The sequence below is a fragment of the Idiotropiscis lumnitzeri genome, chromosome 13, assembly GCF_059441095.1.
Source record: "Idiotropiscis lumnitzeri isolate Australia: NSW breed Sydney's pygmy pipehorse chromosome 13, RoL_Ilum_1.0, whole genome shotgun sequence".
Lineage (NCBI taxonomy): Eukaryota > Metazoa > Chordata > Actinopteri > Syngnathiformes > Syngnathidae > Idiotropiscis > Idiotropiscis lumnitzeri.
This window is the reverse complement of record NC_142403.1, coordinates 15,571,295-15,594,424: the sequence shown is the minus strand read 5'-3', so window position 1 is coordinate 15,594,424 and position 23,130 is coordinate 15,571,295. Positions and strand designations below refer to the sequence as shown.

The 23,130-nt window shown below is 41.6% G+C and overlaps 2 protein-coding genes and 1 pseudogene across 3 annotated transcripts; all 3 read right to left on the bottom strand.

The window, feature by feature from the left end:
• Window positions 1-57: 57 nt before the first annotated feature.
• LOC148324679 (uncharacterized) lies at window positions 58-4,040 on the bottom strand (annotated as a pseudogene). Its single transcript, XR_015846279.1, has 2 exons — window positions 3,630-4,040; window positions 58-2,797 (listed from the first exon to the last, which is right to left on the bottom strand). The product of XR_015846279.1 is annotated as an uncharacterized LOC148324679 (transcript).
• A 482-nt stretch (window positions 4,041-4,522) lies between these two features.
• Window positions 4,523-9,288, bottom strand: LOC148324678 (uncharacterized). Its single transcript, XM_088312331.1, has 4 exons — window positions 8,995-9,288; window positions 7,217-8,083; window positions 6,082-6,312; window positions 4,523-5,838 (listed from the first exon to the last, which is right to left on the bottom strand). The coding sequence occupies exons 1-4, from the start codon at window positions 9,185-9,187 to the stop codon at window positions 5,084-5,086; spliced, it is 2,046 nt and encodes a 681-aa protein (XP_088168457.1). The 5' UTR covers window positions 9,188-9,288; the 3' UTR covers window positions 4,523-5,083.
• Window positions 9,289-10,285: 997 nt separating this feature from the next.
• hdlbpa (high density lipoprotein binding protein a) lies at window positions 10,286-22,482 on the bottom strand. The gene is made up of 28 exons (XM_088313258.1): window positions 22,351-22,482; window positions 20,173-20,244; window positions 18,617-18,732; window positions 18,348-18,529; window positions 17,781-17,996; window positions 17,470-17,676; window positions 17,136-17,351; window positions 16,852-17,058; window positions 16,412-16,519; window positions 16,234-16,338; window positions 16,056-16,134; window positions 15,845-15,984; window positions 15,670-15,774; window positions 15,475-15,588; window positions 15,308-15,394; window positions 14,856-14,987; window positions 14,052-14,270; window positions 13,727-13,948; window positions 13,377-13,595; window positions 13,172-13,310; window positions 12,557-12,696; window positions 12,385-12,489; window positions 11,903-12,037; window positions 11,668-11,811; window positions 11,042-11,221; window positions 10,766-10,882; window positions 10,556-10,696; window positions 10,286-10,431 (listed from the first exon to the last, which is right to left on the bottom strand). Exons 3-28 carry the CDS (start codon window positions 18,690-18,692, stop codon window positions 10,327-10,329), a joined length of 3,840 nt encoding a protein of 1,279 aa, XP_088169384.1. The 5' UTR covers window positions 18,693-18,732; window positions 20,173-20,244; window positions 22,351-22,482; the 3' UTR covers window positions 10,286-10,326.
• Between the last annotated feature and the right edge of the window lie 648 nt (window positions 22,483-23,130).

The window sequence follows — 23,130 nt, the reverse complement described above, 5'->3', positions numbered from 1 at the left end:
TTGGATGCATTACTGCCACCATCAGACTAGAGTAGTGCGGCGCAGGTGTATTTAATTCTTTTTATTTAGTCTTCGTATGTTCCACATTGGTCATAAAATATATATACATCTTCACAGTTCTACAAATATTTCATTATTTCTTTTTATGAGACAACACTGAAGAAATGACACTTTGCTCGTTGACTGTATCCTCAAAATAACTCAACACACCGCCATCTCATAACCGCGGGCAACAAACGTGAGCGCACCACTAAAATGATATGTCCAATTTGGTTCAAATTAGTTGAATTTTCCCTGGGGGGTATTGTAATGTTTATGATATAGAGGATATTTTTTAATTGGCTCATTTTGTCATTTAGACACCACAGCAACAAGAGGAAGATAAAGAACAGTCCAAACAAATACTTTTATTTTAAATAAACAATGGTAACATTTGTCCAGTCTTAATGAAAACTAACCACAAGACATACGCACTCTATTTTGAGCAATTTAGTTGCAGTTTCCTGATATTTTCAGTCACAACAACACATTAAGCGCAGTTAGTATTTGTTTCCAGGCAGATACAGATAAAAGTATTAATTTGGTTTGGAACTCTTCTTGTTGTCATAACAATTATCGACTTTCACGATAGTTCACAAATGAACGAATACCCTATGGATGTGCTTGAACAGACAGATGCAGCATCATCAGAGTTAGAGCATAAATAGTATCCCAATGTGTTAACTTGCGTAGAATTAACACATTTTTGGGGGGCAAAAACTGGAGCCAATTCATGAAAAAAGAAGAAAAATAAAAGTCATTTTCTGATTTTGTGACATCAAAATACCCTAAAATTGTTTCATAGCACCAAAACGTGTCACTAGTTTGTGCATTTTGTGGACTGTCAATGTGAAATGAAGTTGTTCGATGTTGTTGAAGATGTTCGATTCTATTTGGAATGTATCCCTTGCAATGAATGGAGGTGCCTTGTACTTTTAATTGTACTTTTCTGGCAAATGTTTTCGGACAGTTAGAGCGGGTAAAGAACTGATTTCTAACAAGTGTCTAGAGCTTCTTCTGTGTCATCAACGTGGTCAGGGTCAGAAGCGATGGGCAACTTCGTCGTCCAAATCTGATAGTGGAGCCAAGTTGTCGTCTGCTTGTTCTCCATCCGATTTTGCCAACAAGCCGCTCGAGGCCGAAGTCTCCTTTGAGTTGTGTTGTTTCAAGTGTTTTCTGAGATAAGCGCTACTGGACAAACTTTTATCACAAACCGGGCAGGTGAACTGCTTCTTTCCGCTGTGCGTTAGCATGTGTTGTTTGAGATGTGACCTATGCGAGTAACTTTTGTCACAGAGAGAACAATGAAAAGGTCTCTCCCCAGTGTGAGTTACCATGTGTTGTCTGAGACATGAGCTTTGTGAGAAACTTTTCGAGCAAACCGGACACAGAAACGGTTTCTCCCCTGTGTGCATTCTCATGTGAACTCCCAGGTAAGACCTGTGAGAGAAGCTTTTCGAACAAACCGAACAAGTAAAAGCTTTTTCCCGGGTGTGCGTCACCATGTGTATTTTCAGATATGACCTGTGAGAAAAACATCGGCCGCAAGTTGAACATGTGAACGGTTTCTCCCCGGTGTGTCTTTTCATGTGTTGCCTGAGGTAGGACTTGTGAGAGAAACTTTTAGCACAAACCGAACACAGAAAACGTTTCTCGACAGTGTGTGTGTTCCTATGTTTTTTCAATTCAAACTCATCGCGGAAAGTCGTGCCGCAAACAGAACAGGGGTAGCGTTTTTTGGCCGTGTGCATCGCCGTGTGTCTCATCATACTGCGTTTAGCGGTGAATTTTTTATCGCAAACTGAGCAAGCGAAAGGTTTCTCCCCGCTGTGCTTTATCATGTGTGCTTTTAAATGACTTTTATAGGCATATTTTTTCCCACATACTGGGCAGTAAAAATGACTGTCATCGTCGTTCTGCGTCACATCCCCTTGAGGCTTCTTTACTGTCTCCGCAGACTCTTTGGCATCGTCACTGTGATCGGTGTCCGAAGAGTGTGACGTCAAGTCGTCTGCTTTTGACCGTGGCTCTTCACACTGTTCATCAGCTTTTGAAGTCATGTGTTGACTGAAGCTGCTTGAAGCCAAAGGTTTCTCCCTGGTGTGTGTTTTCATGTGTATTCTGAGTTTTGACATGTGAAAAAACCTTTGAGCACAAAATGAACAGGAAAAAGCATTCTTGGCGCTGTGTGTGCTCATGTGTCTTCTCAGTTCAAACTTACTTAAGAATCGCTTCTCACAAGCCGAACAGGAAAATGGCTTTTCCCCTGTGTGAATTGCCACGTGTCTGCTCAGATTCTGCTTGAAAGTGAAACTTTTCCCGCAAACTGAGCAAGCAAAAGGTTTCTCCCCGCTATGCGTTCTCATGTGCGTTTTCAAAGCACTTTTGTAGGCAAACCTTCTCCCACATTGAGCACAGTTCAAGTGTTTTTTCTCACGGGGATGTTCACCTTGAGACTTCTTAGTCTTGGTCTTCGGCGATTCTCCATCAGCTTGACTTGAGCTGCTGCCTCTGCTCTCCTCACTTTGACTGCGATGAAGCTGTGAGGACTCACCTTCATCCTCCTCACTTTGACTGTGATGAAGCTGCGAGGGTGGACTTTCGTCCTCCTCACTCTTCACATGGAAGCCAGTCCAAGTGAACGCAATGACATCAGGCTCCTCCTCTTCCTCTTTAATGATGGGTGTCTCTCCTGGCTCTTCCTGCTTCACACTGGAGCCGCACTGCTGCTCAGAGGGAACGTCTTCGTGCTTCATGGCTGCGTGACACAAGGAAAGCACAGCAGGGGTCAGTGTATAGTGTTGACACTAAGCAAGTTTCACTACTCCAAATGACATCATCGATTGGAATTAAGCTAACCAAAGCTCATCAGAGCAGCTGACCTTAAAAAGGCCATAAAATTAAAATGATCACTTCCCTACAACAAAAACAATTAATGGAATAACACGTAGTAAAATCAATGATACACTTGCGCCCAGTCATTCAACATGCAGACTCGCTAACGGTTAGCCAGTTCACAGCCAGCCGTAAACCTGAGCCAACAACACCCTCATTCCTCGGCACACACGTCACTCACCAGGTGTGGCTCTGCCTTTAAAAGCTACACACACTGAAAGTCACAGAGACTACCATGTGACCCCAAGATGACAAAAACGATACAAACGCTAAATGAAAACCAAAGACACAGCACGTTGTGTTTAAAACTAGCTACCACAAGTCAGTTAGCATAATGTTGACACACCATAGATTGACTGAAGAAAATAGCACTGATGAAATTCTGTTAAATATGGCAGCAACTGGCGATTATTTTAATAATCAATTAATCCGTATATTTAAAAAAAAATTAATCGGATTATAAAATAAAATGTTTCATTTCCATTCAAGCGGCCGTTCTCGCGAGATCTACAACGTGATTTTTACACCCAAAATGGCGGCTACTTTAAACACCGATGTTTGCGGAGTCAATAATCAATTTAATTGAGTCAACAGCTACTGATCGTAGAATAACAATGAAGATAACGATACAGTCTCATGGACATCACAACAAGAGTCGAATAAAGAAAATAACATTGTTAAAGAATAACACTAACCTGCTTGTGTAGTTGAAGACGGGGCTTGGGAGACGCATGCAGTACTTCCCTCTTTGATTCCCCCTTTCTCGTATTCCGCTGTAGTTCTCTAAAACAGTTAAAAAAAACTCTCCAAAGTTTCCACGTTTAGTCAGCGTTTCCTCAAATCTTCCAGCATGTTTACACACTCACACTCGCTCTCTGCTTAGCGACGTGCAGCGAACACGTTGAGCTAAACAACTCCAGTTTACATTTATCTCCACGGAGAACATTGAGAGCGTGTGTCTAAAACATAATAGACAGGTGTGCTAATAAAAGCGCAAAGTCATTAAAATCTACAGATGGACTTTTAGCTCAGCGACGGGCGTCTTATGTTCCCTTTTTTCCTTCTTCCTCCTAAATTTAATTGGAGGGTGATAATCAACTTTTTGCTGCATTACCGCCACCTAGGGGAAGGAGGACTGTTTTCTATTTATCTGTCTTCGACCTATTTAAGTAAAGCAAACAAAAAGCAGCCTGGTAATGAAAATAATGTGTTGGTATTAAATAGAGGATTAGGCGTTTGTCATATCCTGGTTAACATTTTTCCCCATAGTAAAGGCAGATATTTGCAATTGGCCTATTTTGATTCAATACAAAGATCACAAATCTGCTTTCATAGGGGACTACAGAAATTTGAGACAATTTACTGACGAGACATAAATTCAATAGACTTTCGACAATTGGAAGCTAAAGGTCTCAAAACGATTAATTGAATATTAAAATAGTTGTGTATTGATTTTATATTAAATAAATAGCATGCAATAAAAAGGAAAAAAAGTTATTCAATATTGATGGGGTAAAAGACGGACTCGTGTTTACAGCATCTAGCCCCAAGGTTGTCTGAATAGTTCAGAAAAACTTGACAAGTCAACCAATGTTCAACAACTTTTATTGTCTTCTGTACATTGTTGATGAACATTTTTTTGTTCAGTGTACTTTGATGCATCTCAATAACATAAAACAGTAGTCATGGCCAAATACTGTCTTGTCTTCTGAGCTGTAATTTAGGAGTAGTTCGAAGATATCAAAGATCTTGCCATCGGCACTATGTCTCTCTCAACTCTCAAACTAACTGGTGAACAGTACCTGCCCCTCAATGCATTCTTCAAATATAGCAGCAATGTGGCATCATTAGCAAAAAAAACAAAAACAAAAAAAACATTTTAAAATCATAAACTTGGAATCACAAGAGATGTAGTCTTTGTCATTTGTTGGAAAACTGTAGTTGTTCATTTACATTCAAGCTAAACTTAAAGCAACCGTGCATGTCGTGTGCATCAACATGAACCCAGACAATAAATCAATACTAGCAGTTATTTATATTTAACATTTTAAATCTTGTTAAAGAAAAAGAACTCAACTCAACTTGATTCATAAAGCACACAAACAATCAAGCTCTTGTGCTGACTTAAGCTGCTGGTGGTCAAAGGTTTCTACGTAGGGTGTCCTTTCATGTGAGCTTTGAGTGTAGTGCTATAGCAGAAACATTTTTCACAGAGTGAACATTTAAAAGGCCTATTGTTGTAGGTGGTGTGTCTGTTCATGTGTTTATCCATGTAAAACCTCTCGTAAAAACCTTTACCACAAACGGAACAGGAATGGGGCTTTTCCCCGGTATGTATCGCCACATGTCTCTTCATATTCTGCTTGGTGGAGAATCTTTTGCTGCAGAATGAGCAACCGTAGGGTTTCTTTCCAGTGTGCGTTAACATGTGAGTGTTCAAATGTGACGGGCCTGGGAATGTTTTCCCGCATTCAGAGCACTTCGAGATCCTCTTGGTTCTGTTTTTTAATGGCTTGTGATCATTGCCATGTGTTGTATCCACGTCAGATTTATTTTTAATCTTCAAATGTTTTCCGGCCTGGGAACTGTCATCTGTGTCAGACGACATGTCGTCCAGATCTGATAACGGAGCGAAGAGGGGGTCTGGTTCAGAGTGGAGAGCTTCACATTGTTCTCCATCGGCTTCTGTTTTGTGCGCACTTGACTTTTCTTCACTTTGACAGTGCTGAAGCTGGGGGGGCCGAGCTTCATCCTCTTCTGTTTTAACATTAACGCCAGTTAATGTGAGTTTGTGGATGGCAGCCTCCTCCTCCAGACTTCTGAGCTGCTCCCCTTCTTCTTTACAGTGGGGGGGCTCTGATGGCACCTCAGTGGTAACCTTTTCCTGCAACTTCTTCCGCTGATCTGTACGAATCAGAGAAAGCACAACAATTTAAGTTGTTGAAGTTGTAATATTGTTCACGTTTTGTGGCATGTTGTGTATACAGATTCAATATTTTTAAGCGTAAAACACGTTTTTTATACTGCAAACCTTTTTAGGCAGAATTAATCAGTGAAGCAAAAAGCAATCTCCCTGTCATTGAGATAATCCACAAACCCCCCCTTTTCAACTCGTTCAAACAAGTAAGTGAAAAGAAGTCAACCAACCTGCATGATGTAGTCGAACGGAAGGCTCGAGAACCACGTGCCGTAGTTTTCGTGGTCGTTCGTTCTCTTCTTTGGTCCGCCAAAACTCCTCCTCGTACTCCGTTATGGTTCTCTCAAACAGTTCAAATATCTCTTCGACGGCCGCGTTTAGTCGCTGCTTCACCAACTTTCTGAGATTTGTCACTTTATTCATTTTTAAGACAATCCCCACGAGCTTGCAAATGTAAGAGTCTTATGCGATGTCTAACAAGTTAACGTGAGCGATTGCAAGTCCACCGAGCCGAAATAGCGATTAAGCGTTTTTTCACTATTAAACAAAAGACGCGCGGTTAGAAGCGTAGAATTCAAATAAACTCAAAACGTTTTCTCAATTAGCGTTACTGTGCGCTCTTGAAACGACTGGCCAATCTTCCTCGTCTTTTTAAATGGTTCATTTGGTGGTTGGCAAAGCAAGGTTTATTGCATTACTGCCACATAGCGGGTTGGAGTGGCAACGGTAGAGAAAAAAAAACTACTCAATCTGGTAGTTTCCGTTTCCTTACGATAATTGATTAATTCAGAATTTGGGTTGTTGATGCATTTTATTTTTAAATATTTTGTATTTTGAAAATGAAAGAAATACAATGAAAAATTGGCTCGACATTAACAAATGATCACTAGAATGAATTCCTTCGAGTAATAATTGAAAATAGACCATGTTGGAAATCTCATATAGACCACATAAAATCCAATACATAAAACCGGAGTTATTTTACACAAAACTAAGGCTGTCTTAAATACAAAGGCATTATACACACTTTATTGTTCACTGCTACTGCTATATATGATTTATTGTATGATAATGAGGTAACACGTACAAAACCAACACTCATCCAATTTTTAAGTAAAAAAAAAGGCTATCAGATTTATATTACTTGAGCCAGCCTCAGAGAACCAAACAATCCACAATTAACCAACTGAAATAGTCGTGCTAAAAAGCTAATGAAATTCAAATTGCCACTGCAAATTTGAAGGGGAAAAAAAATCATAATTAGATTTTTTTTTTTCAAAAATAATCCAGCCTTATTGGCCCGTCATCATGGGTGATTTCAAAACTTCTTTGCTGGCTAATATTTTACCAAATTCCGAGCAACTCAAGTGTTCCCGGTCAGTTTCTGTTGGACCACGCGTTCACTTGAGCAATTCAGGGGTTTCTCCGCAGTGTGTTTCCGTGCATGTCTTCTGAGCGACGTCGTACGAGCAAAGCGTTTTGCACAAACTGCACACGTAAAAGGTTTTTCCCCAGTGTGTGTTCTGATGTGCGTCCTCAAATACGACCTACGAGAGAATGCTTTGCCGCAAATTGCACATGGGAAAGGTTTCACCCCGGTGTGTATCGTCATGTGCGTTTTCATGTCGTCTTTGTCATGAAATCTTCTTGCGCAAACAGAGCATGTGAAAGGTTTCTCCCCCGTATGCCTTCTCATGTGTCTTTTGACATTCCGTTTGAAAGAGAACCTTTTCTCACAGAGGGAGCAGGCAAAGGGTTTCACTCCCATGTGTGATACCGCGTGATTTTTCAATGCTCTTTTGTTGGAAAACGTTTTCTCACATTGAGAGCAGTTCAATTGTTTGTAGAGAGTGTGATGCATCAAATGGTCTTTAGATTTGTTATTAGCTTCCAAAGGTTTGGTGTCGCTGTGATCTGTGTCAGAAGAGTTTGACATGTTGTCCATTTCTGATAGTGGAGCACTGAAGTCTGCTTGTGTTGCTGCACGGTGTACTCCATCACTTTCTGTTTTTGTATGTGGACTCAACTTCTCCTCACGTGGAGTGTGATGAAGCTGTGATGATTGACCTTCATCAACTTCGGACTTCACATGGACACCGGTCCATATGAACGTGTTGATATCAGCTTCCTCTTTCAGCGGCTCCCCATTCTCTTCTTCTTTAATGTGGAAGGACACTGCTGGTGCCTCCTCCGGCTTTTCTTTGTGAATCTCCACTGACACCTGCTGGACGTCTTTGCCAGGCGAGGGAAGCAAGTGCAGACGTGATGTTAGGATAACTACCATTTTTTGACAAATAGGAAGTTATTGTTGAGCCACAGTATGAATAATTAGAAAGGATCCAGATTCTTATAGTTAACAAAACCTGACAAAGTACCTAAAATAAAAAATAAAAAAAACACTAATTGATGAAATAAAACAATAACCGACTGAAACTCCATCTTACATTTAGAAAACTAACTATAATTATAGAAATAATGTTCTTTTATTTTAGTCTATCATACACAAGCTTTCAGACTTAATTTTAAATGCACAGGTATTTATTTTGGTCTTGCTGCAAATCTGCACAGAAAAGGGAAGAAGAGGAAGTCGGAGGAATTGTAGTTCATCTTATTACACAATACTTAGAGACTTTTTTTAAATGTTCACTACTACTCCATAAAAAAAACTAAAACTAATACAAACTAAGCCACAGGTGTCAAAATTAATTGACAACAGCTGTAATATATAATAACAGTTAATTGAACATCAAATCAATAAACAACGATTTTGATATTATTTGATAAATCTATTACCATTGAATGACTAAAAATTATCCAAATTCTATGATGTCATCCTAAAAAAAAAGGTAAATCCAGTGTTTTCATCATTAGTGATATTAGGCTGCAGCGAGCACCGATGGTGAGAAAGACGATAATGTCCATGAAATCGTTTTGATATTTTCAACGATTTATGTCGACATAGAAAGAGACGTGCACATGAATTAGGTGAGTAAAGCTCAAAATCCTTCGATGTTATTTCACGCAAAGACTACAGTCGAAATTGCGGGACGCCTTTTCATTTACATGTCAGGATAGCAAAAGATATGATATAAAATAATTCCAAAGTGACTGAAGTTACGAACATAGAGCGATTGTTAACCAACCTGCTTTGTGGAGTAGAACGTGAGGTTTGAGAACAGCGTCCAGTAGTTCGCCTTGTCGCGCTTTCTCTTCTTTGGTTCGACAAAGCTCCTCCTCGTACTCCGCTATGGTTCTCTCAAAAAGTTCAAATATCTCCTCGACAGCCACGTTTAGTCGCTGCTTCACCAACGTTCTCAGAATTCGGACTTTACACATTTTAACAAAACAATCGAGTTATGATTGCCACTTTCTGCTGCTTAGCTTGTTTGCTAATTTCAGTGTTGCCTGTTTTCCGCGCATGCGTACAAATTCCGTCAATTTTGAGAATCTCTACGGAAATTCTTGAGGGACAAAATCGATGACAGCTTTGACATGGAGTAAAGATGCATCATAAAGGATTATTGTAACCTATAGTCAATGCTGCCCACCGTCACCTTCGGCATTTCTTCTGCCCCCCCCCAAAATTGTGATAGATTAAAGACAAGCGGTTACACAAAGATTTTCCATTTTTATTGACATTTTTGGATGATTTATTTTCCAGTGTCATCCGTAACCGTTCACACTTCATTTGCATAACTTTCCATGGAAGCTAGGAGGCGATGCAAACGGAGGCGTGACAACGTTCAGATCGCTCAACTTTCACTCTCCTAGGGAAAATAAAAGACATCGACCGACGTCACAACCAGCCTAGTTTGCAGGCTCCTAGACTTTAAGGCTGATGTTTAAAAAAAAAAAAAAAAAAAAAAAAAATGGGGGTCATTGCTGTTAAACAGAAAATCTGCCAAGCAACTGGAAGACAAACAGGACTGGACACTGACCCCCAAACATCGGACGAGATGACACATGATGTTATTTTTAAGTTTTTTTTTTTCTTTTTTCTTCTCTTTTTGTGTGTGAGGTTTGATGCGCCAGAGGTGTAATAGTGTTGTAGGTTTTTTTTTTGTATTTTATTTTTTTAAAGGAAGTTGCATCATCTCCAAGCATCTGGCAGTTTTGCGTCAAAGTGAACGATAAGGCGACTAGGTGTCACGAGCAGATGGACGCACAATTGACAAATACTTGAACACAAGTGTACCAGGGGCACTAATAGAGCTGCCCCTCTCCCAAAATCTGCCAAGGCAACTCTGGATTAAAAGGGCAGCTCTACCCAAAAAAAAAAAAAAAAAAAAAGAAATAAAACGTCAGGCTGGTTGTTGTTTTTTTTTTTTTAAGCACTAACGAGTGATCGATTACTGTAGGGATCAACGGTCAGCCCAGGGGGAGTAGCAGGATCTGGCGGTTTGGGAGGTTTCAGGGCGTGGACGAGGGAAGGGCGTGGACGAGGGAAGATTGTGTCTGGTTGAAGCTGTTCTTCTTTAAAAGCGTTTGGGCCCCCATGGGGACGCCTTGGTAGCGGTGGCGGCGGCAGCCACCGGCGCCCCGAAGCTGGGGAAGTCCTCAGAGCTGCTCATGTCAGGAGCCTAATTAAAAAAATAAATAAATAAAAATAATCAAATAAATAAAATTCGAGCAAGTTTATAAAAAAAAAAAAAAAAAAAAAATCATAAAGAGCTATAAAACTGACAGAGGCCCTGAAAGGCTCACCTTCTCGTTGCCGGTAGTCCAGGGAGCCTCCCTCACCACGAAGCCTTTGGAGGGGCCGCGATTCTCATCAGCGGCCGCGTGGCTGGCCCCCGAGGGCCTCATGTACGCCATTTTTGCCTCATTCTCAACCACGTCTGCCAGCTGAAACCCAAATTGAATTAATATCCACTCCCACACCAGAAAAGATGTTAGGGAGGCGGGTTCGCTTACGTATTCTTCTTCGAGGTTAAGGAGGTGGTCGATGGCTTCGTCCACCAACTCTGGACGACCCGTCACAGTTACCAGGTTGGGGTCGGCGGCTCCGCTTTGAGGAAACCTGAGATCAACCTGCAGGGGACAACATCAGTCAATAGAATAGAAATGAACAGCGGTGCCTTGCGATTAATCTATTCCAGATAGGGAAAAAAAAAAACAGCCTTCTATTATAATTGTACTTTACAATAAAAACCAACAACAACAACAACAACTAGAACTCGCAATCCCCACCTTGAATTCATCCATGATGCGGCGGATGCCCTTGCCACGGGCACCGATGATGCGTGCGTGGACTCTGCTGTCCAGAGTGATGTCCTCGGAGATCATCTCCTCCAGCTCGTCCACGATGGCCTGGATGGCATCGCCTGCAGCTATGGCTTTGTGCTCATACCCTGTAATGGTAATCTGGTCCTTTGGATAGAAGAGAGAACTCTCAAACAGTTTGAAATACGGCGTTACTTGTCTATATACTAACAGTAGGTATAGAACAGTTGACAGACAAAATTATATTTTAGATAGCATCACATTTTAATACGCAAGCCCAATTATCAAATTGGAGCCTGTTGTTTACCAACACAATGTTTTGACTTGTGCCTCTGCTATGATCACATTGCCGACACAATAATGAGTGGAAATGTCATAACATTTTATCACGACAGTTGTTGTATAAATACTTGGAAATTGGTGTGAATGAACACTTGTGAAAATTAATTTGAGATTTAACCCTCCCACCATTATTCGAAAAAGTACAAGTCACTTATTCAGGTTCATTTGAAACTCATTCATTAATGTCAACACGAATAGCAGCTGAAACTGTGATTTATTCAGCCTAAGAAAAACAAGGACAGGGATGGTACCTGGTTTTCATCATTCTTTTCTGGGAACTGGATGTTAACATCGTGCTCGGTACGGATGTTGGTAATAATAGCACCCTTGCGGCCGATGATCTTGGGGTGATATTTGGGGTCCACAGTGATGGTCAGTTTGAAGCTCCTGAGTGCCTGCACGCGAAAAAAAAAAAAAAAAAGGTGTTAGATATTTCTCATACGTTTGAGACTAGCAGTAAATGTTATCGAGCGACACAACACCGACCCGATCCTCCTGCTCAACCTGCAACTCCTTGACGCGCTCCAATAGTCCTTCTTTAGCACGGTCCAGGTGGTTGGCCAAGCCGGTGATGGCGATTTTATCGGACTGCTGCTCAGGAGCAGGCACTTGAATATTTACCTGTCGAGTGGCAAACGGAGAAGTTAGAACCATCTTGTTGTCAGAGAAGGAAGGTACTTAACGATTAACTCATTCACGACCAGCCCAGTAAAAAAAAAAAAGGATTTTGACGTATTTATCCGTCAATGGTATTGAATGAGTTAAAATGTTTTTCGTTTTTTTTGTGTGGGTGTCAATGTAAACGAATACAGATCAATTCAGATTTTTCATAGCATGGAATACAGATTCCTTAAAAATCAGATCGCCCAGATCAAATTAATGCACTTTTTGACTTCTGTACCAGTCAAAGTCAGTGAATGAGTTAAATAAATGAAAGACGAGCATTATATCAGACACTTTCTACGAACCTCAAATTCATCCATCATCTTGCGAATTCCACTTCCTTTCTGCCCGATGATGTAACGATGAAGCTCAAAAGGCACTTCCACCTCAATGGTGACAGGAACCAAAGCCTAAGAGGCAAAGACAATTTAGTTCAAAACAGCCCAAAACAACAGCAGTCTTTTTATTAATTCAAACCTTCAATGATTCGACAGCAGCCTCGCATCGCTCCTTGCGGCCAGAAATCACAATCACGTCGCATTTTTTAGGTGCGTTTGGATCGATTGGCTCCTTCAGCTCGCCATTGGCTTCCCCGTTCTCCTGGATGGCCTCCACAGCTGATGAAACAACAAAATTGTTTTCAAAAATTAAATTCAAGCTCTCATCATAACTTAAAGCCCTTTCCGCCACTTATAAGCTTAACCAAATTCTAAGTTTTCGTAAACAAATGAGTTTAGTTAGAAACGGGGGGGGGGGGTGTCACTAAATTTCTTGTATGGAAAAATTACATTTTTTGTTCAAGCTTAACGTTAAGGTGCCTTATATTTTTTGTATTGTGCCGTTTTATTTTAAAAATGAAAGTTGGAGTAGCAAGTGACAATATTTAAAAAAAAAAAAAGTCAATTTAAAAAAAAAAAAAATAATAAATCTTTAGCATATATGGTCAATGACCAGCATAATATTTTTATTTGAAATTTTAGACTAAATGAGAAGGAGTAATTTATTTTTAAATATAGATTTAAGTGCTTGGGGGAAATAATCAAAGTTGGGCATATGTACTTGTCACAAAAAAAAAAAAACCTTATACAATACCTTGAGGGTCCTCACGATCAGGGAATTTAATGTGTACATTGTGATCTCTCGTGATCTGCTGGATTCGGGAGCCCTTGGGGCCCATGATGGAACGATGGAACTTCTGCGCAATGGTGCACTCAATGGTCACTTGAGCATCCTGTGGGGGAGGGGGAGAGCATTAAAAGTGGTTTTGTAACTGAAGACGAAAACACCGCATACTCACCAGGTCCTCGACAATCTCTTGCATGCGCTTTTTGGCCGCCTCCACACACTCTTTGGCTCCTTTGAGGGTGACCTTGTCGCTCTGCGTGCCAGTGCGGGGGAAGCTCACCATAACGCCACCGTACTCGTCGGCAAGGTCCCGCAGGACTTGACCGCGCCGAGAAACAAAGTAGCGGTGGTGCTTGGGGTCAACACTCATGGTGTCCTCAATGACGTTGTCCTGTGAGTCGAGCATGTGTGTTAAGCTTTATGCTACGTTCATATAATGAATTAATTTTTTTCTCCCTTGCAAAAAAAATAAATAAATAAATAAAAAGGAATAATTGTCTAGCCTCAGTTCAAGTGTCATACCAGGCTCTTGATCAGCTCCTCCAGCTCCTTCTGCGCGTCGCGAACGGCCTCCTCTGTGCCGATAACCGTGATGAGCTCCTGGTCTTTGTCCTCGGCGGTGGGGAAGATGATCCTGGCGCCGGTGCTGTCGCGCACCTTGCGGATGTTGCCGCCACCTTTGCCGATGAGGAACTTGTGGTACTCGGGCTTGGCACGTAGTTCGGCCGTGTGGCTCTTAGTTTGCTGATGGGATGACATAATCAGGAATTTTACATTCTGATAAAAGGCAAAACCCGGCTGATGCTCAGAAAGACTGCACGGAACAGATTCAAGGTCAACACAGTACCTTTTCCTCAGCCAGAGCCAGAAGTTGTTGCTTGGCCTTCTCCACCTCCTCCGCGGGGCCCCGGATGGTGACCTTGTCAATGCCTGAGCCTTCACTGGGGAAGTGGATGTGCACGCCGCCGCACTCCTCCATGATGGAGCGCACGAAGCGGCCCTTTGAGCCAATCAAGGAATTATGCAGCTTAGACGGAATGGACACCTCCAGCTCCGTAATGTTTGCCTAGTAACGAGACAATACATCAAGTTTAGGCAATATAGTAGTGCCTTAAGACAAGTTTAATTCATTTCATGACCACACTTTCAACTCAAAACAACTTCCCTCATTACAGGGAATGGAAATGCAATTGATTAATTCCAGCATCATTTGTTTGTCCAAAATTCTAAATGCGCATTATCAAAAAAATGACATTTCACAGTGAACAAATTCAAATAACACTAGTATACTAATTAAGATTTTTTTTACTTCAAGTTAACCATTACACTGGACATTTTTTTTGCATTCATATATTTTTTTTAATCAAACCTTTCTAAATGCATTTGTAGCACAAAATTAAAATCTGCACTAATTTTTTCACTGAAACAAATTTTGGCCAAGCCAAAAAAAAAAATAAATAAATAAATTGTATGGCAAAATATGCCTTTCATTCGGATTAAACCCCTTGATACACAATACAATCATAAAAGTGGCAGGAGAGAGGGAAAATTTTTACACCACGCATACTTTTCTACTGCTTCATTGCAAGCGAAAAATAAAAATATTTCTATAAATTTCTATTGTCCTACGCAAGGCGAGTGTGTATCTTACCAGTTCCTTCTGAATGGCCAAAATGCGCAGTCGTGCAGCCTCACAGTTGGCCTTCTTGCCCGTGATGATGATCATCTCGGAGTTGCTGTTCTCGGCAGGCAGGTCAATTTTAGTGTTGGTTTCCTCACGAATCTAAGAAAAGAAAGTCAAGAAGCACCATTACAAGTGCTTGAAGGCAGTTTCTCAATAAAATTCTTCGCAACATTAGTATTAGCGTTTCATTTCACTTGCCATTAATACATTTATATTCTAATGTTTCGTCACATCTTTCTGAACTTTCATCATTGATTGATAGTCTACGGATTCTGTATAATTTGCTTATTTTTTATAGTTTCTAAATCTTGTACATTTGATGCTATTTTTTTCCCTAACATTTCTATTGCCTTCTCATTTACATATTTTCCATCTGTCAATAAGGAACAATGCAATTTGAGAATTTGCAAACATGCTACCTTTTTGATGTTTGATCCACCTTTCCCGATGATGTTCCTGTGGAATTGCTTGAAGATTGGGACGGAAACGGAGAAACTGTTCTCCATCTGGCAGAAAAACTCAAGGTTAGCGTTTAACATGATAGTAAGATACTTGACTTAAATATAAAGGGTTTTCCGAGCATTACCATTTCAGCTACAATCTTCTGCATGAACTTGGAACACTTTTCCACTTCGGTCCGCGGGCCCCTCAGCTGAACAATGTCACTTTTTTGCGCGGGGTCAGGGAAGTTGATGATGACCTAAAAGTACAGTAATAAGTAATTGAAATTCACTTTTCCAAAAATCAGCGTTACATTTAGGTAAATTCATTTCCAGCTCACCTCTGGGAATTTGTCGCGCACTTCTTTTATCTTCTCCCCCTTTTGACCGATGATGGCTCTGTGAAAACGCTGTTCGATGATCAGGTCCTTTGTACGCTCGTTCTCCTGCAAGGAGGCGGGTTTCGATTGAGTAACAATGATGAAATTGTTCAACGGGATGTGCAAATGCACTGACCATGCGTGACGCAAGCTCTAATAGCTCCTTCTTGGCCTCCTGCACACCCTGGGGGTCCCCCTCAATGCGGATCAGGGTACTCTTCTCGTGGTCGGGGGGAATACGGACGGTTACTTTGTGTAGCTCCTTGATGCGGTTGACTTAAAAAAGAAAAACGGTTAAAAGGAGGGTCACCAGGCAGATTGCGGCATGTGCACGGCAGAGGGCTTACTGTTTGCGCCAGCCTTCCCAATCAGATGTCTGTGAAATTTGGGATCCACACTAATCTCCGTGTAGTCCATGCGACTTATCTGTAAAAATTAAAAAAAAAAAAAAAAAAAAAGGAATAGTAGCCATGCAATGAAAACAAGCATATTAAGACACCAGACTGCATTGAAGTCTTTACTCACGAGGTCCGCAACAATGGCTTCGATCTGGCTGTGCATCATCTGCACATCTTTGGTGGGACCTTCCAGGGTAATCTTATCTTCTCCCTCGGTGAACTCAATGTGCACCTGCATGGAGTATACATGCTTTTAGAGGAAAACAAAACTAGGATTTTTCTTAAATTGATTCCATTTGACCCACCTTGGGCATTTGTTGGGTAATTTTGGCCAAGTTTTGCCCCTTCTTGCCAATGATGAATCGATGGAGCCAAGAGGGAGCTGTTACCGAGGAAACCGTGTAGCTGTTTGCCTGCAAAGATTTTTTTTCCAGAAAAGATGCAAGTATGCTTAGTAACAAGTCAAAAAGACTTACTAACCAACGAACAAATCAGACGGACAGGAAATTCAACAAATGACTATTTTCAGTTCTTCACAAATTATACGATGCCTCCGTTTGGATTTTTTAAGAAACTATTGTTATAAATAGGAAGATTGTTTCAAAACATTCAAAAATATTCTCTCACAGTTGATGACTTGAAAATTATGACGAGCGTCATTTTCATAGACTATAAAAAAAATCATTTGTATAATTTAATGCATCGACCAGGTGAAAGTGATCAAGAACCCCCTTGATTAATTCACCTTGGCATAAACTTCGGTGAGGGCCTGGCCGAGACGGTCGGGCTCCCCACGAAGGATGACGGTTTCCGAGCTGCTGTCGGAAGGTGGGATTTCAACAGAGACGCCGGTTCTGTCCAGGATCTCCTGCAGGGTGTTTCCCTTGGGGCCGATCACATACTTGTGCTGTGACTTCTTCACCTCCACCGCGATGGTGGTGGCATTCTTCTTCTGCCAGAAAAAGAAGAAAAAGAAGCCGATCAGTCTTAGAATTCTCAAGTTGCTTTTGTGGACCACAAAAGGCGTACCTTGTCTTCGTAAATCTTCTTGATCATAGCCACAGCAAGGGCCACCTGCTCTTTCTCCCCAGTGATCACGATCTCGGTCTTGTTGACGCTGGGCGGCGGCACGTTGATGCGAGCGCCCGTCTCCTGCGTCAACTCGCCGACCAGCTTGTTGTATGCGCCCGTGATGAACGGGTGGTACACCTTGTCGATGCTCACCCTCTCCACGGCCCGCTTGTCCTAAAATAAATCCGGGGGGGGAAAAGGCCGGTTTCACGTCACACAACATTTATTCACCAACTATGAGCACATTTCAAAACATGAAAGCCAAAACAGAGTTGGCAAATGGTGATCATACCTGCTCGGCAGAGATCAGCAGGATCTCGTGCTTGGCCTTCTCCAAGCCTTCCTTGGTGCCGGAGATCTTGATCTGGTTGCTGGGGTCGTCGGGTCTTGGGATCTGGATTTTGGTGGCGGTCTTCAGCTCGAGCTCCTGTAGCTTCTCCCCATTCTTGCCGATGACAAAGCGGTGGTGCTCCTTGGGGATGCCCACAGTAGCCGAGGCCTGGAGGGACAAGATTGAGCTCGATGTGTCATTTCAAAACCATTTCCAACATGAAAGTGACCTAACCTGTCCAAGCGGAAAAAACTATATTACATGTACGGCACCTGAGTCTGCAGTCGGGACACAATCTCCTTGCGAGCCTTCATCACAGCATCCAGCTTTCCGGACACCATGATGGAGAGACCCTGATCTTTGGCCAAGGAGAGTTCCAGGTGGGCTCCAGTCTTATGCATGATGTCCACGCAGACCTTGCCTTGCTCTCCGTCCCCAAACTGGTTGATGTCCTTGTACTTGCGCTCTTCCAGAGGAACATGGAAAACCTGGTGCGACACATTAAGACTGTTCCATAACAGTAGATTTGAAGCCTTTCATCCATAGTCCTACGGAAGAGCCTAACAAGGGTTGACCTGAAACTATTACTAGTATATCGGGACTGAGCCCTCATGCAAATAGTAAAAATCCACAAGTCGTTGACATCCACCTAGAAAGGATCACAATTGCTTTTCGAGCCCAAAGCAGTATTTTCCACACGAGACATGGCTTTGAACTAATTCCGATATATTCCAATCCCCCCCAAAAAATCAAAATATTCCTCATTGACTTTCAAGAGAATTGTATTGGCTATTCAAAACGGCAGTTGCTGGATATATAGATCATGCGGCGATGATAACCTGGGTGATGACGGAAGACTTCAGCGAACGCATTTTGTTGGCCCAGGCGCTGGCGGTCTCCTGGGTGCCCTCGGGCGTGGCCAACTTCTCGGGGAGCGGTGGGAACGCATCCTTGTAGGTGGGAAGGGCGTCCTCCTCTTCTCCCCCGGCGGCACTTGGCGCTGCCACAGCGGCAGCAGCGGCTAAGTTCACAAAGAGAGGAAAACAATTTGACAGCGTTCTTGAATTTCACATATTCTGGGGAAGAAAAAATATATATATACACTCACCACCGCTCTGCTCCGGCAAGAGCCCGATGCGGTGCTCGTTGAAGCTTTCCTGCGTAAGTACGGCGACTGAGCTCATGGTTGAAATCCCACGCTTAACACAGAGTCCGAGTGTGCCACTGTAAAGGTGGGGAGGGAACGTTTCTTTATTTCAGTAGTTCAATTAAAAAAAGGTCAGTCATGTTCCAGAGTTATTAAACATCAACAACACTATTCAGAAGACAAAGCTCTACTTTCTATAGTGAATTATTTTAATAGAATATTTCATAGCTAAATTCCGTTAGAGGGTGAAATTGTAGTTATAATCACCTCAATTATTAAAAATGAACATGAAAGGCAGGAATGCAGCTGTATTGCAGTTTGTCCATTTTTGTGGGGCGCTTCAAACATTTAAAATGAAATTAAAAAAAAAAAAAGTATGTTTAAATACATTGCATCACATTACTACATGCATCCCATTTTCTAAACGTTTTATGCTTCCAGTTTGTGTTTACACAGGTTTAACTTTTTTTGTAATGTTTCCTAATAGTTTAAATGCGTCTGAAATGTGTGGTTTATTTTGTTTCTTCAACTACTAAGTCGTCTACTGTTGTAAACTGGAATCCAACCTTTGACTACAATCGTTTATCAACGTAAAGTATATTTTTTTTAACAGGTAGGCATAGAAGAATGTCTGGCAGAGCTTGTCTGTTAGTATCAAGCTTGCTTAAAATTAAAAAAAAATAAATAAATGCATACAAAAATTGCTTCCGATGCAACAGGGCGGCAGAAGCGAGTGCCAGGTGTTAACGGTCACACTTGCGTTTCTCACGAGCGGCGCACGGGCTGTGACATTAGCATCAACGGTGGAAAGTTGTGTCATGGGGCATGTGTAACGCGTTGCAAAACAGCCTTATCGTGAATGGACTTTGGGATTTTCCTTCATTATCTAATCTGTCGTAACAAAATGTCATTGGAGGCTTGCTTGCATCCCGTTATTGTCATATCAGCACCGTGTTTGCGTACACACCGCTCACACTCACACTCCGCTTTTTTTTCTATTGTGAAAGGTAACGGTCATTACAAATACCTGCTGAGAAGGCGTTACAATGATTATAAAAGGCACGTACATTACGCACAGGCATGCCTATAGAATTTTTCTTGACTTGATTGCTTGTTCGCTGCTGTTTGTTTCTAATCGGCCAAGGAGGCAGTTATGAATATCTGGCATAAAAAGCAATCACGTTTAGTGCGACACGTACGCTGCAAGTGCGGACGTCGCCATGCACAATGTGGACTTTCTATTGGTTCTGTTCATTTCGATTGTGCAAATTGGCGGTGATCATGAATAACTCACGAGGGGCGTTATCGCATTAAATATAGGACATGTAGTGCTGCAGCTATCAAACATTTGTAGAATTGAGTGGGATACCAATAATCCCACCACTTAACCTGACAAAAATACATTTTGAATTATAAAACAATACCATGTGAGGTGCAGGTATTATTTATTATAGTTGAATATGATGAAAACTTTTGCGCACTTAATTGCTGAAAGAAAAAAAAGTGCAAGGACTCACCAGCTAAATGGTCAGTTACCAGATAATCCGTCCTGTAAAGATGCAAATTCCCGTCAGCCTGCCAGCTTTTGCCTTTGGGTACAAAAAGAAACATGGAGATTAGCATTGTCTGAATGTTCAGAGAATATATTAACATTTTGACGATAAAGTCATGCCAAGTCAGAATAATCAAAATATCGTATACAAAATGCACTCACACATTCACAACTGGCCAGATCACAAGTTTTTCTTCAGAACATAAACTATCATCAGATTCGTATATTTTCGTGCCTTTTCTGTACATGCCTGCATGGTGTTTCAACCCCCTGCTCCTTCTGAGGCGCCATGTTAGCAGAAGAGTAGTCAACAACAGTAGGCCGGTTTGACGGCAAATGGTAGCCAGGAGCAGTCTGATGGTAATTTGTTCCGTGGCCATGCTTATAATCAAGACACTCTTATCACGAATTTTCTTTTTTGCTTAGAAATTAATGTGAATGCAATTAATCCACTTGAGCCAAAAATAAAATGAAGAAAATTGCAACATTTATTTTAATGAGGGAAAAAATACTTTATAAAAACAAACAAAATGATTAAACAAAATTTAATGAATTAGATTTTTTTCCCCACGGTTTATGCTTCAATTCTGTGGTCATTATGCTTCTGCTCCCGATATGAGCACCTTGGCCACCTGGTAGTGGTATCATAAAAGTGTTTGGCTATCACAACATTTCAGCAGTTATATCGGGTTTTGTTTCCCCAAAGAGAACTTAAAAAAAAATGCTAGCGATATCAAAATAATACATTTGAAAGATGCAATTGCAATTACATGATGTAGCAATATTTCTTACCCTCACGGTTATCATACCACCAGAATAAGCAGCAATACATACCATTTATGAGTTTATCTATGGCCTTTTGTGTTAACATTAGTATACTTTAATGCGGTTATGTAATTCTGAGGAAACAAATTTTACTTTGAGTGGCAAAAACACCAAGCGGAAAACATGCTCACTATGTACCAAATTTGCCAGTGAAGAAAATTTGAACTTCTTCTTTCCCTTTCGGGAAAAGAAGAAAATTTGACCAAACCGAAGAAATGGGAGCTGTGACATTTGCAATGCAAGCCCGAGGGCACTGAGACATCAACTTTAGTTGACAGCAGGGGGCGGTACTGCATAAAAACGTCAACCTTCTTGCATGTCTGAAACAGGGAGGATAAATCTGTTGAATCTTTATTCCTCCCACGCAATATTAATAAGAATACCGTATTTAGATTTTGAGGGCACAGAACAAATTGCAAAGAAAAATGTTTACTTTCACTTAAAAAATAAATTAAAAGAACGTTTTTAACACGTCTGCTGAGCCTGGCTCAACACGAATTCCTCAATTTGCAATGACGATACAAACACTTTAAAAAAGATGAATGCAAATCCCAGATTAGGGGATTTAAGTAGCTGTGCGTGGGTACGCGTGTCTACTGACTGACAGCTTTGAAAAGACACGACATCAAGAAGGAAAATTCCAACACCTCTAAACGACACGAGCTGTCTCGATGTAAAGCAACATTGCAAACATAAGACGGGCGTTATTGTGAATATACGGCTGTTTTTTGTCCGTCTTATCCCTCCCAATTCAGCTAAAAACTTTGCACGAAGGGCGAGAAGAGTGTGACACGTAGCTGCGAGAGCTAATGCTAATAGGCTAACTCCTAGCATGTTGTTGCAAAGTCCTAGCAAGCGTTACGACACAACTTCTAGAGATACGCCGTAAATAAACCATTAAAATGACAGCGAGATAAACTGTGGATAAAAATATTAAAATCGCATGAACATTTTTAAATCTAGGGTAATCTCAATGACGTGTGTTCGGTGAGCCATTTTGTCGACACGGTTGTTAAAAAGTGCCAAGTTGGACTAATTTAGCATTAGCTTCCACGATTACAATTGCTAGCTGGCTACGTCCACGTAGGCACAGTTGCTAACCGAGTAGGCGGAGAAAGCGTAATGACACCAAGTCCAGGCCAGAACACACGCCGAGGTCCAAAAAAAGCGAGACGAAGGTTCGGCGACGAAAACCGGCCTGGTAACGGATCCCATCGAGGAGCGTTCACGCGAGCCACCCGAGCCCACGTTTGCGCCAACGCATCGGCTGTCAACGACGTGCAAAAACGTGACAAACTGTGAAAACGCAACGACTTACCTCTTTTTTGTGTGTTCTCGTCTGCCCAGAAGGTGCAGAAGCAGCGATGAAATTCCACTGGCGAGGAGGGGGGAGTGACGCGTGACGCATATATACGTGCGACGCCCACCAATCGTTGGCCACTGACGTCACGCAGGAGTCCGGTTACGAGCCCGGAGCACCTCGTACTCTTTAGCTACGATTTCGCCCACTCAATTTGCAGTGGACCCCGCTAAACGCGGGAAATAGGGACAGGGACGGCCCACGAATAGCGAAATTCCGCGTATAATTGAGGCGCATTAGATATGTACTGGAAAAGACAATTGCTTTTATTTTAATCCCCCAACATTATTGAACAACATGGAAGCGAATAGAGTCGCCAAAAGCTGGACTCAAAGTAAAGATGGACTTACTGTTATGTTAAAATAAAACAACTCAAGCCAAAGAAAACAGTAGTCCTACAAATGATTACTGTGGTGCCTTGAAATACTTGTGAGACATCCAGGGGTGTGCAAAGTGTGGCGGCGATGGTGCAGTGGAGCCCAGCATCCATTTTTAGTCGTGCAACTTTTCTTAGTTGGCGTCGGCATGACTGTATAATACTGCCCCCCTGTGGCCAGGTCTCACACACCAGAAGGGGTCCCTATGATTTACATGTACGAAGAATGGTTTAATTGTTTACTTACTAATGAATTATGTCACTGCCATAAGTTTTTATTAAGTACAATATTATATTGTGGAGTGTTATTTTCCTTTTTTTTAAGGGGGCTGGCACGGATGAATGGCACTTCTATTAATTTG